Source organism: Tupaia chinensis, unplaced genomic scaffold (assembly GCF_000334495.1).
Source record: "Tupaia chinensis unplaced genomic scaffold, TupChi_1.0 Scaffold144010_1, whole genome shotgun sequence".
In the NCBI taxonomy this organism is placed as follows: Eukaryota; Metazoa; Chordata; class Mammalia; order Scandentia; family Tupaiidae; genus Tupaia; species Tupaia belangeri.
Window position 1 is genome coordinate 538,160 of NW_006203862.1, and position 17,999 is coordinate 556,158.

At 34.7% G+C, this 17,999-nt stretch overlaps 1 protein-coding gene across 3 annotated transcripts in view; it reads right to left on the reverse strand.

Moving 5' to 3' along the window:
- The window catches only part of TINAG (tubulointerstitial nephritis antigen), a 110,839-nt gene that overhangs the window by 54,724 nt on the left and 38,116 nt on the right, over window positions 1-17,999 (reverse strand). For all 3 annotated transcript variants that reach the window (XM_006165708.2, XM_006165707.2, XM_006165706.2), the window contains exons 5-9: window positions 17,120-17,243; window positions 13,498-13,648; window positions 10,527-10,707; window positions 7,510-7,555; window positions 3,838-3,961 (exon numbers count right to left, since the gene is read on the reverse strand). In XM_006165708.2, the coding sequence (XP_006165770.1) occupies window positions 3,838-3,961; window positions 7,510-7,555; window positions 10,527-10,707; window positions 13,498-13,648; window positions 17,120-17,243 (626 nt within the window). The remainder of the gene's footprint in view (window positions 1-3,837; window positions 3,962-7,509; window positions 7,556-10,526; window positions 10,708-13,497; window positions 13,649-17,119; window positions 17,244-17,999) is intronic.

Genomic DNA, 17,999 nt, shown 5'->3' on the forward strand with positions numbered 1-17,999 from the left:
GTGCTGGAAGTCCTATCCAATACAATCAGACAAGAGACTAAAATAAAAGGCATTCAAATAGGAAAAGAAGTGAAATTATCTTTATTTGCCAATGACAGGATTATGAAAATAGAAAACCCAAAAAGAATACAGAGACACACACACATACACAAAACTCCTAGGAGGGATAGATGAATACAATAAAATAGCAAAATACAAAATCAACATACAAAAATCTATAGCATTTCTATACACCAACAATGAACAGATTGAGATAGAATTGAAGAAAAAATTCATTTACAATAGCTACAAAAGAAATAAGATATCTAGGAATAAACCCAACCAAAGAAGTCAAAGACCTCTACATGAAAAACTATGAAAAACTGGGACCAGCAGTTAGCGTAATGCCTATGTTGCTGAACTCCCACGTAATCGACCATGGTTCGAGTCCTGGACCTGGTGGCTTAAATTCACGCTGGGTGCGAGTGCGTGCATGTGTGCCCAAGATCTTGAGAGAAGAATGGAGGAGAAGTGATTGTGGTGTGGCCATTCCCCCTGGGGGGTAATATCTTGCTTTCTATCTCTCTGTTTCTCTCTGTCTTTCTGGCAAACGTATGCGCCTTATAGCAAAAATCTTTCCAAAAAAAACACTATGAAAAACAAATAAAAGAAATGGAAAAGAACACAAAAAAGTAGAAATACACTCCATGTTCCTGTATTGAAAGAATATAATATAAATATCAACCTTACCGAAATTAATCTATAAATTTAATGCAAGAACAAATTACTAGAGATATTCTTCACAGATTTAAAAAAATAAATTACAGAATTTTTTTTGGAATCATAAAAGACCCCATACTGCTAAAGCAATACTGCACAAAAGGAGTGGAGTAGGAGACATCACATTCCCTCACCCCCAAAATAAAATACAAAGTTGTGATAATCAAAACAGCATTACACTGATACAAAAATAGGCATGTTTACTGATGGAACAGAATAGAGACCCCAGAAATAAACTCTAAAACATACAGCCAACTGATTTTTGACAAAGGGTACCAGTCAATCCAGTGGGGAAAAGTAAAGCTTTTTAGCAAATGGTGCTGGAAAAACTGGGTATCTACCTACAGAAAGACGAACCTGGATATCTTCCTCTCACCATGTTTTATCTCAAAATGAATCAAACATCTAAACTTAGGTCTTCAAACTATAAAAACTACTAGTGGATAACACAGGTAAAACTCTTGGAAACATCCAATAGGTAAAGACTTGTTAAATAAGACCCTGTGGGATTACATCAGGTTAAAAACCTTCTGTTTAGCAAAAGAAACAATAATCTCTGAATGGAAGAAAACATTTGCAAACTCTGCCTCAGAAAAAGGACTGATAACCAGAATATATAGGGAACTCAAGTGGCTTACCTTAAAAAAAAATAAAAATAAAAAAAAAGAAAGAAAAGAAAAGAAAATCCAATTAAAAGATGGGCAAATGAGCTGAACAGACAACTCGATAAGGAAGTGAAATGAAAAGTTAAAAACATATGAGAAAAAAAGGCTCAACACCCCTTCTCATAAGGAAATGCAAATCAAAACCACAATGAGATACCACCTAACCCCAGTCAGAATGGCTAAGATTTAAAAAATTAAGAATGATAAGTGCTGATGAGGTTTTGGTGAAAAGAGAACTCTCCTACAGTGTTGGTGGGAATATAAATTAGTACAGCCACTGTGGAACAATATGGAGGTTCCTCAAAGACCCGCAAATAGAACTACCATATGATCCATTAATTCCACTCCTAGGTATCTACCCAAAGGATAGTAATACACTCAGTTAGAAAAGTACTTGTACATCCGTGTTTATTGTGGCATTATTACAATTGCTTAAGACATGGAACCAACCTAAATGTTTACAAACAGATGAATGGATTGAAAAAAATGTGGCATATATATACAATGAAATAATAGTTATAAAAAAAAAACCAAGAACATGGCATTTTATAGAAAGTGGATGACTAAGGAACATTTTTTGCTAAGAGAAGTAAGCCCCACTATGAGAGGCCTTTTCATGTCCTCACTTAATATATACCAAATGTCCGTACTTTATGGCAGAAGCTGAAAGCTCCTTAGATATAAAAAAGCTTGAAGAATAATTGCAGATACTAGAGACAGGGTGGGACTAGGGTGAGAAACGGGAGAAGGTGAAGAAGGGAATCAAAGAGAAAAAGAAAGAAACAAAATATTTAAGGGACACAAAAATAAAAATTACCTGTTGATGACAATGTGTATGAGAATATCTTTAAATGGACTAATATGCGGTGTATCCATGCTGGAAAAATTCACTTTGCAAGCCATAATAATGCACAGCAATTGAATGTATATTTAAAAATGTTAACCAAATTTTCCTTTTCTTAAAATTTTAAGTACTGCAGTATCTTAGTTTCTTGTGAAGTCACTCTTTTCTTCTTTCTTTCTCTCTTTTTTTCTTTATCTATGTATCTTTGAGATACATAAAAATACTCCAAAATGTCCAATATTTCAACAGATGGTGACATTATATATATATATATGCACACACATATATACATACACACATGTATATAAAAATATGTATAATATATAAAAACATATATAGCATATATACTACACTACATATGCATTATATGTTATATAAGTTACAATTTTCCTATCTTTTTTTTTTTTTTTTTGGAGAGGTTTTTGCTATAGGGCACATGCGCTCACCAGGCAGACAGAGACAGAGAGGCAGAAAGTGAGAAATCACCTCCTGGGAAGATGGCCATGCTACAATCCCTTCTCCTCCACTCTCCTCTCGGGATCTTGGGCACACACACACACACGCACCTGGTATGAGTTTAAGCCACTGGGTCCAGGACTGGAACTGCGGTTGACTACGTGGGAGTCCAGCGACATAGCCATTACGCTAACTGCTGGTCCCACAATTTTCCTAACTACAGTTTTTTCTATCTGTAGTTTATCAGTATCTTATAAAATTAAATAACATATTTTCAATTCTAAGATGCACATATTTTTATGTCTCTGAAGGCAATAGTGTTCTCTTAGATTCAAAGAAAGGTGGTAATTTTATAATTAAAATATTAGAGTAGTTAAATAAATGCATGATTATGATCAAAGAGACATCACACACAGAATAATTTATCTACATACCTTACAATTTACTTGAAGAGGTTTCAAAGAGTAAGGAAAAAGTAACAATTTAGTTGTAGGTGAAGTTGCTTTATGCAAGTTTAATTTAATTAAGTCAGGAAAGATATGGTCAGTAGGAATTAAGTTATTTATCACAATAAGCAAGATGAGAAGAGTGAGAGTTTTAACTAAAAAAGAAAAAGAAGCTTTTTTTGGTTGCATTTCATTTAAATTGGAGTGAGACACGAGAAAGGGCTTCCAAATTGGTACAATCAGAGCAAGACTGAGAGGGTGGGGAATGGCGGAATTGATCTCATAACCCCAACTCTCTTTCAGAGCAAGGACTATTTGTGAAATTACTTACAATTCAAATGCAAACACAAAATTTTAAACTTATTTCTTGCCCTTGAATAAATGAATGTATTTTACTTACAAAGTTAGATCCATTTAATTTCCACAATTATCACATAAATATAAAATAATCTTACCAGGAATTAAGTTGACTTTCCCGAGTATTAAGTTAGCCTTGGGCTAGACTTTAAAATAATGACTAAATAGTGGCAAGGTTTGGATGATTTTTAGGTTCTATCAGAATATTTTATACAAAATAGAATTCTGGTACCAAAATGCATTACATATTATTATTTTCAGTTTTATTTTCCAAAAGTACTAAACAATGACTTTAAGGAAAATGCCTTACCCAGTGAGTTTGATGGCATGTGACTGAAGCTTTCGATATTTCTCTGATTCTTTATTTGTGCTGGGTATGTGTCTATAGATCCCTGTCTTATAATGGAAGAAGTCCTCGTGAACTCGCATTATGGCTAAAATAAAACGCAATAGAACAACTGAAGCAGTTTTTCAAAAAAAAAAAAATCACGTTTAAAAACCTGGTTAAAATTCTCACACAACAATCAATGGGTAGATGGCAAACAGAATTTAAAGAAGGGATTATATAATCCAGGTTAATTTTCTTCCCTACTCAATTTAATTGGTTGGAATATTTTGCTTTGTTATAAAAATGGCTTTGAGTTATTCAGAATATTACTTAAGTATGCCTTGAAAGCACCATCTAGTTGTAAACAACAGGAACACTATTACTAGAATAGCGGGAGTCCCTTTCCTCATCTCAAGTCTCCAGGGATCACTATCTTCTCTATTAAGCTTGTGCTTCACCACAAGTCTCTTAAAACCCCAATTGAGTGAGCAGAGGCAGGTGAGCCTAGCAAACAGAAGTTAAACCAATTGCCCTCAATCTTTACAAATAAATACAAAACTTACCCTGGCGAATTTGAATAAATAGCAAACCTTGACAAAAGAATATTCTGACAAGATCTCTCCTAGCTCTGAAGAGTTAAGCCAGTGTTATATTTTTTTTAACAGAGCTTATATTTTATAAAGTTCTCCTACATTTCCTAGCCTATATTACTTCTTTTCTCTGTTTTTCTTTTATATATTGTGTACTGCTTTGTTGCAAGACTTGGACAATTCAAGGTAACGACTTTAAACTCTTCTGGGGGATATGAATTAAAATTTTTAAAATTGGAACTAGATACATATATCTTAAAAACTGTACAATGCTTATCTGTCTTAGTTTGGCATGCATTTCAAGTAAAATAGAAACTCAGTTTACTAGCATTTGATAGATTCTAAAATGAAGCTTATACTCCAAAGTTAAGTATAACTTTTAATGTATGACATTTTACTTCAGTTTTTAAATGTTCTGTGCTTTTTCTAATGTTCAAATAGTCTCAAAAGAAGCTATGTTTTCTTTATCTACTCAACAGCACATTCCTATAGGACTTTAAAAATTTATATAACTATAGTCTATGCAAATCTTGCTTTTTCTCTGTCCATCATCTATACTTATTTTTAATTCAACAGATTTTTAGAATGCCCATAGTGCTATGTATTCAACATTCCATTGCCTTTTACATTTATTTATTTATTTTTACTGAGATGAAGAAATGGTGTCTGTTCAACCAGGCAACAAGAAGCAATCACATTACATTTATAGCAAAAAAGAGTCAATTAGTACTCTATACATTCGTAAAAAAGTGAAGACATTGCTAGTGGTTTTTCACTTCTGTAGAGCCATGGACTCCTTTAGGTCTTATGATTTAACACTTTTCTAAGCACCGTGAATAAAATATATTCATTGCTGGAAGTGACTGCCAACTAAAGAAAAAGCGTGAGAAGTTATCACGTGTAACTCAAAGATGGCTTCTCTTTCAGTTTCTGACACCAAAATAGATTCGATGAATTCACAAACACATAACTATATAAGTTACCACAGTGGAATATTACTTTGGGAAAACTTTAGTAAACTCACTAGATGGAATTTTAACATGCATGAGGGCAGGATGAAGCCACCTAGAGTTCTTCTGAGCCTGGCTTAGGTTGACAAGAAGCAGGTTTTCAGCAAAACTTTGTAAAGTGGGTATTGAATAATTTGCACTTTCATTTCATTGCTTTAAATTTTTTATCTCCTTATTTTTAATTCATTGTCTGAAATTTATTAGCATTTAAATTCTTGGCCACAATAAACCTAAGGTGTTCTTAACTTGAAATAATTATGACCAAAATTTCCTTTGGCTGATGAAAACAGGTGGGGGGGGGGGCACATCAAACAGTAGTACAATACTTTCAAGACTCAAAAGTGTTAAGTTGCACAAATCATTTAAGTAACAAATTCCAAAGCTGAAATTCAGAATTTAGTCTTGAGTTCAAATGTCTGTGTTCCTTTAAATTTGTCATATAAGTACCCCTTGGTGAAGAACAAGCTGGAATTAGATAGGAATTCTACTACTCTTACAAAAGCCAATAAATTACACAGTTAGAAAGGGGATAACACTTCTTTTTATTTTTTCCAGTTTTTATGTAAGGTCAAGGACTATTTAAATATTAAATTCAGGGCATGTTTCAAGCAACCTTTGATTTCTCTATAAATGCTGAGTGACAATAATGATCAATGAAGATTCTTTCAACACAATTATAAAATTCATGGTTCCTGCAATATATTGAACCAATATTAATCAGATTAGCATTCTGAAAAACTAAAACAAAAGCAAAACCAAAAAACTGGTCAGTAGCTTCTGAAGTATACATCAAATGTTTTAAATTTAATTTTGGCTTAATTTACATTTTACCACATTGGTAATATATTTGGGGCCCTGCAGTGTTCACTACCTGAATTTCCATTTTATGTTTCAATGAATTTGTTCATTTTTTAAAAGACTTACTTATTTCATTTTATTTATTATTATTATTCAACTTGACCAGAGAGAAACAGAGAAAGAGAAAGAGGGAGAGTGAGAAAACAAGCCACCTAGTCCAGAACTCCAACCATTGTTGGTCATGTGGGAGTTCAGAGACTTAAAACCAGCCCCTGAATTTGTTCTTACATGAATTGAAAGCAATATTTGGTCAGGGAACATATTCTGTGAATTTATCCTTATCAATGCTGTTGGTGCAAAATAAAATTTAACAGGTAAGCAGAAGGAACTATTATCAGAGAAAATATCTTAGAAATCACTGCCTAGCTGATGATATGATGGTAAAAGTGGCTGGATCATAGATGACCAACTACAGAGTTCAAGTTTCAGTCCCAGCAGCTAGAAAAACACACTGGCCACATGTACATGCCTGCCCAAAATCCTGAGACAAGAGCAGAGGACAAGGGACTGAGGCATGGTAATCCTCCCTGGAAGGTTATTTCTCACTTTCCGTGTCTTTCTCTCTCTCATTTCTCTCTGTCTTTCTCCAGTGAGCACAAACATCCTATAGCAAATTAAAAGAAAAATGACAGTCAATGTATAGTAAATCACCATATTATTTTATTATTCACTGCCAGTTTATTTTCAGTAACACACAAAATTGATCAAAATCAATAGCCTTCTGTAAAATACAAAAATCATACTGGCTTATTTATTTTGCACTAATGGAGAAAGTATCTACTTTGTTTCTACTATTAATTCTTATTTTTTTCTATTATTTAATCCATTTAAACTTGAATTAAGAAGAACATCAAATGCTAGGTCTTATTTTTAAATATGATCGAATGAATCAAGTAAAATTGCAAATTAGTCACTGAGCATTTCATATTCGACTGTTCATCCATGATCACTTTGTAAAGACTTAGTAGACTTTCGTCATATATTATTTAAGAGTTCAATTCATAAATGACTCCATCCTCATAAAATAAAATGGCATCTAATGAAGTTATTAGATGGGCATATCTCCCAGTATTGCACCAATTTTAAAACTGTTGAGCCCTATGAGTATTCTTGAAAGTTTTTTCAATTAAATTCCTTTTACACAACCTCAGTATAATGTTTATTAAAGAAAATTTTAAAAATTCATCCAAGCTTACCTTGAACTGGTCCATTTTGCATGATTTCCTTCATTATCTCAGTTTCCTAGGGAAAAAAAAAAAGATATCATGAGCATCATTGCTGTCAGAGCATATTAAACCTATTGTTTGGTGTATAATGCTTGGTGTTATTAAACTAATCTGGCTATTATGTGACCCACAGTGCTTTGACCACTTGCAATTTACTCTTACTCATGCTTTGAAGTACTCACATGTGCAATGACACACCGTAAAAAGACAAAATGCTAAAGACATAATACAGCCATCTGTCTTATCAACAGCTATCACTAAATAATGTGGGGATGGAGAAGAAATATAATGACTTTTTATGGTGACAAAAACAATCAAGGTAAGTTAAGACCATATTTAATCAGTGGAGATCAATGTTACTTCCATTTTTTTTTTTTTAAATCACAAGAGCTATCCCAAATGATTGTTTAGTGAGGTTCCTTGCTAGCTTTAGCAAGAATATTTTCATTTTTCCATCAAGGTGTAATGCAGCCCTCAGTAGAGAAGCATTCTCACTTTTCTCTGCATAGTTAGCACAAAGTACCTATCAGAAAATACAATAGAAACAGATATTGACCCTTTGCCTCTCCTCAAGGTATTTTACATTTTAGTGGAGCAGAGTGACACTAACACAACTAACTTTATTATTACATAAGTTCTATTACAGAGAAAAGCATGAAATGTCACATCTTTGTTGTTGATCAAAACAAAATTTAAAAAAAAAAGGAAAATTGATCCTGTTATTAATCAAGGACAATTTGAGAAGATAAGGTTTGATCTGAGCCTTGACATTTATGTGGCATTTCACCACTTAGAAAAGGGGAGTAGCCAGTTAGGTCAGGGAAATCATCATCTTGCTGAGCGGAGGATCACCAACAAGCATGGTATATATGGGGACAGAGACTAGTCTCATCAATCCAGGAGCACTGTGAACCAGGAGAGGGAGCAGATGATGACAGGATCTAGTCTGTATAAGTAGTAGAGGAGAACTAACTTACACAAAGTCTGGGTGCTACCTCTCCAAAAAAATAAAAAATAAAAAAATAAGGGGACCAGCAGTTAGCGTAATGGCTATGTTGCTGGACTCCCACGTAGTCGACCCCAGTTCACGTCCCGGACCCGGTGGCTTAAACTCACGCCGGGCGCGTGTGCGTGCATGCCCAAGATCCCAAGAGGAGAATGGAGGAGAAGGGATTGTGGCGTGGCCATTCCCCCTGGGGGGTGATTTCTCGCTTTCTGTCTCTCTCTGTCTGTTTGGTGAGTGCACGCACCCTATAGTGAAAGCCTCTCCAAAAAAAAAACCCCACAAAGCCTGGGTGCTCTGGTAAGAATACTAGATTATATTCTAGAGATAATAGGGAGCCACTGAAGTTTTAGATTTTCTGAAAATGAAAAGGCCTAGCTAGTAATAGTAATACGATGAAGTAAAATTTTTTCTGGACTTTTAACAGAAAAAAACTAATCCAAAGGGGTCTTTTTCCCGTTACAGCTATGTTCACTTCAATTATATTGTTCAGTAAAGCAAAGGATTAACAAATAAACTACTACCACAAAAAATGTCTATGAAAAAAATTTTGACTTAGCTTTTAACGGTCAAAATTATATGTATATGTATATATACATATATATATTATATGTATATATGCATATAAATATACACACATACATTATATACATGTACACAATATACATACACATGTATACACACATACATATACATATTGTAAAATATAATTTAAAAGATATTTCCATGAGCATTTTTGGGTTTAAGTAAATCCTTCACACTGCTAATATTGCAACAATAAGATGTCATACCCAAAGTACAATTCTTTTTTTTTTTTTTTTTAGAGAGACTTTTGCTATAGGGCATGTATACATTCTGGAGAGACAGAAAGAGAGAAAGTGAGAAATAAACCCTCCAGGGGGTATAGTCACACCACAATCCCTTCTCTTCCATCCTCCTCTTGGGATTTTGGGCATACATGCACATGTGCCCAATGTGAGTTTCAAGCCTCCAGGTCCAGAGCTCTAACCATGGTCAACCATGTGGTAGTCCAGCAACATAACCATTATGCCTTCTGCTGGTCCACAAACTAATTCTTCAATAGAAATTTTAAGAATATCAAAAATTGTGCTTTAATGATTGGGGAAAACATAGAAAAGATATTGAATGTTGAAGTGGGGAGATTAATGTCTCTGTACTGACTGACATGCATGGCATTCCCTTTTGAAAAAACAATGTAATACACTGTAAAGTTATATGTAATCCAATGTAATATAAAGAAGATTATGATGATAATAAAAAAATTGTGCTTAAAAACAATTATTTGGTTTTGAATAATGTCATTACTCTGTATGCAGGAGATTGGCTCTAGGACCCTCTACAAAAATACATGGATGCTCAAGTCCTACATAATATTTGCAGAAAACCTGCACATATTCTCCTATATACTTTAAATGATCTATTGATTACTTATAATACCTAATACAATATACTGTCATACTGAACAGTTCAGAGAATAAGGACAAAAATATGGTCATTAATTTTCCTGAACGTTTTTCATCCTCAGTTAGTTGTATCCATGGATGTGGAATCAGTGGATACAGAGGGAAAGCTACATAATAGGTTTTGTTTTATTTTTGTCTTATTTTATTTTATTTTTTTTTTGCTATAAGGCTCAGGTGCTTGCCACAGGGAGAGAGAGAGAGAGAGAGAGAGAGAAGATAAGAAATCACTCCCCAGGGGAGATGGCCACACCACAATTCCTTCTCCATTCTCCTGGGATTTTGGATATACATGCATACATGCCCAGCACTATTTTCAGCCACCCAGTCAGGGGCTCAAACTAAGCAGTTGGCCAAGTGGAATTCAGCAAGTTAACCTCCATGCTACCTGCTGGCCCTAGCTACATAATCATTTTATTAAATAACATTTATATAGTTTTAATGACAGAGTTATACATGTTTGAGAACGTTAACCACTGTTAACTCCTGCCACTTACACTTACATTGGAAGAGACTCTATATGGTGGAGAACACTGATAGATCTTGTTGGATTTCTCTACACTGTTGGGACATGGCTTTGTGGCATGTCGTTTTCCCCGTCCATCAGATCTACTTGCCATGGCACAGCCATTATTGGTGGCATATTGATCCTTGAAAAGTGGATAGCATGCATGGGATACCAGTCTATGAAGAAGCACAGAAGCAAAGGTAATACTTAGGAAAATTCTCTGCCTAAATCCAATTTTACTTAATTAAATATTCATAAAACATCCTAGTCACTTATATACATAACTTTCAAAATGTCAACGGTCTCTAGCACAGCATCTCAATGACATTACATTCCTCCCTACTCCCTCTTATTTCGTTATAATTTTACAAATTTATTTTTAATAAATAATTCTATCTTTAGTATAGAACTGAAATGAAATGAAAACTGGCTGTCAGTAAAGTCTTTGTTAATATTAATAGGAAAAAAAATCTCTTCAACCTGTATGTACAATTATAATGTAGAATAGCAAAATTTAATATAAAAAAGGCCATGAATTTGCTTAGTCCTAGGTGGAGTAGTCTGATAAATAATGTAAGTTTTAGAATTAAGGTCAGATATCTGTTTTATTGTTTTTATATTTTTATTACATTATAAGGTAAATAAGACTGCAATTACTATGTATGTAGTATTTTCCACCATGATACATCGGGGAAAATAGTATAGGACTAAGATAATATTAGAAGTTAATAAAGTAGGAAATTATTAGATGTATACATAATGCAAAAATTAAACAAATTAATTCTGATTTCCAATTTTGAAACTGAATACAGCAAAGTACAAATTATTTGGCTTCGAATCTGACATAATTCTATTGAATATGGAAGTAGGTAATAAGAGAAATAAAATCGTGGAATTGGTTTTATAAATAGCTAATGCTGAAATGGCCATAAAAGTATTCACTAGGATTGGTTTAAGAAAATGTAACAGTATTGAACAGAGCATGGGAACGTGAGTAAGAAGCAAGATGAAATGAAAGTCATGAAAAACATCCACATACTTTTTAAAAATCTCATATCGCAAACATTACATTTGCACTAAATGATGAATGCCATGAACCGAATTATGTCAGTCCAAAATTCATAGGTGAAGCCCCTTGTGATAGCATTAAGAGGTGGCCCTTTGAGAGATAGAAGGTTTAAATGAGGACAGGTGGGTGGGGCCTCCTTTGATGGGATTAGTGCCCTTAGAAAGAGGAAGAAACACCAGAGCTCTTTCTCCACCATGTGAGGACAGGGGGAAGAAGGTGACCATCTGCAAGCCAGGAAGAGAGCCCACACCAGGAACCAAATCATCCAGCATCCGGATCTGTGACTTCACAGACAAAACATTAATGTCTGTGGTGTAAGATGCCCAATCTATGACGTTGTGTTATTAGTCCAAGAAGACTAATACAATGAGATTTATTTGTAACTCAATGATAATTTATATTTTTCAGCACTAAGGAGCTTTTATTTTTTATCATAGTATAAAACACAAGTCAACGAAGTAGTACTACACCAGGTAGTCATCACCCAAAGTTACAAATTCTAAGCACCATTGTACTAGGCAAAACGTAAAAATTTTAAGGAAATGTATTGCCATCCATCAATGTCTAACACCCATTCTCTTTCGTAGTATCTAGGTGTTCTATAGCAGCACCAGAGCACTAAGTGAATGATGACAGACTGGGCGAGTAGCACATACACATACTGCTGGTTATCACCTTCAGTTTCCTTAGCCGAATAACTCAGTCGCCTTGAGGACATTAACTCTCAAAGCAGACACTAGGATTCTACATATGAGAATACAGGAGAGCAAATAAAATGCATCCTGCCATTTTTCATCAAAATGGATAGGGACAATTAATGACAATGGCCAGTTGAGGCAACTATAAGTTAATTCTTTATTTTATTCTTAGGAGTGTTAATCTAATTTTATTTACAAATATCTATTCATCAATTTGGGTTGGGGCAGCAGAGGTATTAGCAGTATTGATCACTTTATTCCCTCTGGACTTAAGAGAATCATTTGGCTCAGAGTAACAACAAAAAAAAAAGAAAAAAGAAAAAAAAAAACATTTATTTCGGTCTTCAAAAGTAAAAGTTATATTAATTTAGCTAAAAATGTATACATTCTTCAATAATTATTTCCAGTAGTTTCCAATCTCAGTAGATACCAAATATGGTATATAAGAAGACTTTGAAAAGTTCATGGAGAAACAGAATTAAACTGGGTCAGACCATGGTGTGGTGATTAAAATAGCAAGATGCCCCATGGTTGATCACATCGTTCAAGTCCCAGACCCAACAACTTGAGAAACATGACAGACACATGTGAATGCTTGCGTAAAATCCTAAAAGAAGGGAAATGTTGGAAGAGAAGGGAATATGGATCTGACCATTCCCCAGGAAAAGCGCTTTCTCGCTTTCTCTCTCTTTTCTCTCTCTCTGTGTCTCTGTTTCTCTCTCTCTCCAGTGAGCACATGCATCCTTTGGCAAAAAATGAAATAGAATTAAGCTACAGGTTTACCATTTCTTGTTTCCTGTATGTTTTGCTTATTTGTTGACAATAACATGTATGTTGATGTGCTTGATTGAGCCAATATACAGTGTACTCTGGATGGAAAATCTCATTTTGTGTGCTGTAATGATGTACAGTGAATGAATATAAATAAATAAATTTAAAGAAAAAAAATGTCCTACAAGTTTATCTTGGTGCAAAAAAATGTTGAAACTCATGCATAGTTTTTGCAAAACATGCGTTTTTCCATGAACTTTTGAAAACTCCTCTTATGTTTAAATAAAGCATATATATATATATATATATATATAGGCATCAATTTTTCAAAAGGTTTTCTTTTTAAATTGAAACAACTTTATTCACTTGTTCTAACCGCAGGCAGACCTCATAAAAATCCTAGAAACACATGCTGGGCAGCTATTTACCCACGTTTTCTCAGGTACCACCAAGCCCTATCAATGCTTCCACTGTTGCAGCCATGACGGTTCTTGGCACAGCACGAGATCAAATTCTGAGGAGAGAGATTGGCTGTGTATAGGCCATTGGACTGAATCGCAATTCGGTCAGCTGCCACACCTGTTTCAAACAGAATATTGATTAATATTCAAATGACATATAGCATAGATAATAATTTACATAACCCTTTTGTTCAAACCATAGTCCTTAAATCAGTATATAATTAAAAATTAAGCCACATGTCAGTAACATATTTACGTACTCCAGCCAGTTCAAATACACCATCATTTCAGCCACAATTTTTGTCCTATTTTGGCATGGCTCCCTTGTCTTACTAATATCAAAGGGTTTTCTAATTCCTTGTCCTTTATTATTCTATATACTTCTGAATTCTTCATTAAGAAATCTGCCAAGTGAAACTCTGAGGGCAAAAGCCATCCATATACTGCTTCTTTCTCTCATACCTAGAAAAGGGTCTTATGTGTGGCCATGGGTAAATATCTATCCACATACATGTAGAAAGATATAAATAGACAGATACTGATATATCTGTATATCAACATTACATCTACTGTCTATATCTAGCTATTTGTATATCAAATAAATGTAACAAAATTGGGGAAATAAGGAAAAGTGATCATAAAAATATTGCTTAGAAATAAACCCATGGCAATCTGACATATTCAAATAAATGAATCTATAGTTTTGGGGTAGTTTCAGGGTTTCTTTCTTTTTGAGAAAGAGACAGATAAACAGCACCCCAACACAGTCTTGAAAACACAATTCACTCCCAGCCTCTGCCAGCCCCAAGTCATGGGCACAAAAAGGGTCAGATACTCAAGGTGGTCTCCAGACATGAACCGAAAACATTCACATATGGGTCAACCTTGCAGAGTGTCATGCTTTACCACTGTTCTACCAGCTAAGCCCTTTATATCTAATTTAATATACTTGAGAGATCATACTTAAACTAAACCAGATTAATGTCAAAATCTGATTTGAAACATGCTATTATTTTCCCTACTTGTTTTATTCTGCCTCTAAATTTACTCTCTGGCATGTAGTGTTCTCATATCTCCAAAATGCCTTTACCTCTACACTGTCTAACAAATAACTTAAAATTTTTTGGTTACTTAACTAATATTTCCAGGTCTGTGCATGGTTTTAAGCATTTTCTTTATTCCATTTTATAGCTCTTAGGCTCTCTGAAATAATTTTTATTTTTTAACTATTACTTATTAAGTTTTCAGATCTTTAATAAATTAATTATTTTCCTATTTACCACACACAGCAATCAGCCTGATTTACCATATAGAATACACGGGATATAAAATGGTGCCTTCTGGGACCAGTAGTTGGCGTAATGATTTTGTCACTGGACTCCCATGTAGTTGAATGAGGTTAGAATCGTAGACCTGGTGGCTTAAACTCACGCCAGGAGCATGTGTGTGCGTGCCCAAGATCCTGAGAGGAGAATGGAGGAGAAAGGATTGTGGCATGGCCATCACCCTGGGAGGTGATTTCTCGCTTTCTGTCTCTCTCTTTCTGGTGAGCACCCATGCCCTATAGCAAAAACCTCTCCAAAAAAAAACAGAAAACAAACAATCAAAATAACCAGTACCTTCTGAAACCACCAAGCAATTGAAAACCTTCTCTCTGGTGCTTTGATAGGTGAGGTAGGGGCCAGTCCAACCTTTGCCTGTGCTAAGGCTCTCTGTGAGGCCGTAAACTGGAAACAGCATGTCATCATCCCCTCCTAACCAGCCTAGCAAGTTGTGTTCAATGTTTTATCACTAATGCTTCTCCTTAGATATCTTCAGGAATAGTGATCTCACTTCCCTTAAGGAAAATTCTTATATATTACCTAAGAACCATAATATGTTAACCACATGAACATAAAATAACCAGTGATTTATCTGAATAGATTTCTGCTGGCTCATTTGTAACAGGTTTCAGAAAAGCCCTCATATGAATTCCTAACACAAAGAGGACAAATATCAAATAGACATAGAGCATTCATACTGCCAGGAAGGAAGGGCCTGATAGGAACAGTTGAGTAGGATAAAAAGATGGAGACACTCCAGAGGTAAACTTGGCCAGCTAATACCAAAGGCATTTCTGGAATGGTCTGGCTGAAACGGATGCAATGATATTTAGACAAAGATGCCAACACTTTTTCTGCCCCAGGGATTGCCACTCTTTTCTTTTTTGGAGAGGTTTTTGCTATAGGGTGCATGCGCTTGCCAGACAGACAGAGACAGAGAGACAGAAAGCGAGAAATCATCCCCCGGGGGGGTGGCCACGCTGCAATCCCTTCTCCTCCATTCTCCTCTCAGGAGAACGCACACACGTACACGTGCCCAGCGTTGAGTTTTTAAGCCACAGGATCTGGGACGTGAACCACGGTCGACTACATGGGAGTCCAGCGACATAGCCATTATGGTAACTACTGGTCCCAGATTGCCACTCTTTTCTAAGAGCCTTGTTTCACAATGCCTTCTATGCTCTAAAAGTTTTTGACCTAAGATCTTTCATAGCAACCAATCATCATTCAGTACATTATTATTTAATTGCTAGATTTTATTTATTTATTCAGAATAACTGAAATTACATTGAGAATAACTTTGGGACTAAATCTTAGAGTTAATCTGAGTAATTAATTCATTGGATTTACAAACTTAGATGAGTAGCTGTAAAACTTCAAAATCTTGATGTTCACCTGAGTAATTCATTTATTGTACTTAAGAACTTAGATGAAAGTACACCTTTGGAGTCACAGTAGGATTAATTTAGAAGCTAATCTTACTAAAGGTCAATGATATTACCTTAGAATCAGAACCTAAACACTTGCATTTATTTAAAATGAGATAGAATTCATTTAATTCATTAATATTCTTTTTTTTTGGGGGGGGAGAGGTTTTTGCTATAGGGCACACTCACTCGCCAGAAAGACAGAAAAAGACAGAGACAGATAGCAAGAAATCACTCCCCAGGGGGGATGGCCACGCCTCAGTCGCTCCTCCAGTCTCCTCTCAGGATCTTGGGCACGCACGCACACGCGCCCAGCGTGAGTTTAAGCCACCGGGTCTGGGACTCGAACTGCGGTCGACTACGTGGGAGTGTAGTGACATAGCCATTACGCTAACTGCTGATTCCATAATTCATAATTTAAAGTCTTACTTTATATTAAATTAGTTTAATAAATATGTTTGCACATCTTATAAGGAGAAAAGAATTTAAAAGTTATGCAGGTGTTTCCATATATATATATGAATTATAATTAATATTGCTAATGAAGAGGCCCTTATTATTTTATCTCACCTGAACTCTCACAGGACAAATTTTGCCAATTTTACTTGCTTTTTGCTTTTTGCTTCACTCTCTATCTAAAGATTAGACTCTAAAAATAAAACTAGCATGGATTTTTAAACTATAATTTTCAATGTTGCTTTTCCAGTCATAATAAGATTTTATTTTAATTGACCAGATGTTAATATTAAATATTCTAATTTTAAAAACCTTTTAATTACTCTCTCAGGCTTAGAGTCAAAGAGAAAGTTTATAGGGAAGTAATTAAAATGACTTTATTACTTGCGGTGGAAAATGCCCAGGATGCAGCACAGTTTCTTTGATCCAATGGACCATGAGTCCATCCAGGCCACTTATAAGAAGCAATAAAAAACTCTGGAAGATCACTTGTTGCAGGCAAAGAAGTCTAAAGAAAAAGAAGAAGTAGATGCATTAGATTTTCTTAAATGTATATCAGTAGCCGTTAAGAAAACATCGTGTCCTTTAAATGATGTCTACAATTATTTTTAGATTCCATTATACATTCAAGTTTCTGAATTAAGGATAGTTATGTAGGATTTCTATTTCACTGAAAGTTTAAAGATGACAATTCAGTGACATAACACAAAATCATAAGAATAATGAACAGAGTTTTTTTTTTTTCCCTAGGTTACCATACAGAGCAATAATTTCATCCAAAGTTTCTGTCATCTTGAGGCAGAATTTTGCTCATGAAAGACTACAAGGTGTTATTTAAGTATGTAATCATGAAGAATGTTTATTTTTCTGTTCCTTCTCTTAGAGAGCATGTGCGACGGAGGTGAAATTAATTCTGAAATGATGCATTTATGGCAACTATGAATTAGCACACTTGCAGCTCCAAGGAGCACATCAATTTACACCAGATATTGGGAAATGAAACTGGAATGAACTGGCTTCATTTATAAAATCCTTAAAGATTTACAAAGCACTTCCAGAGTTTTTAATACCTAACATATTACACTTGATATCTTAAAAGCCATGTTAAAAGTCCTGACAGAGTCCATTCTGTCTCCTGTTTTCCCAGGAAGGCAAAGTAAATGTTATGGAAACTCTCTGTTCATGTCTCAAAGACAATGTACAACACAGTCATCTTTTATTTTTTTCCTTCAATTTGTCTTTTTAGCTATGAATTTTACTTTTC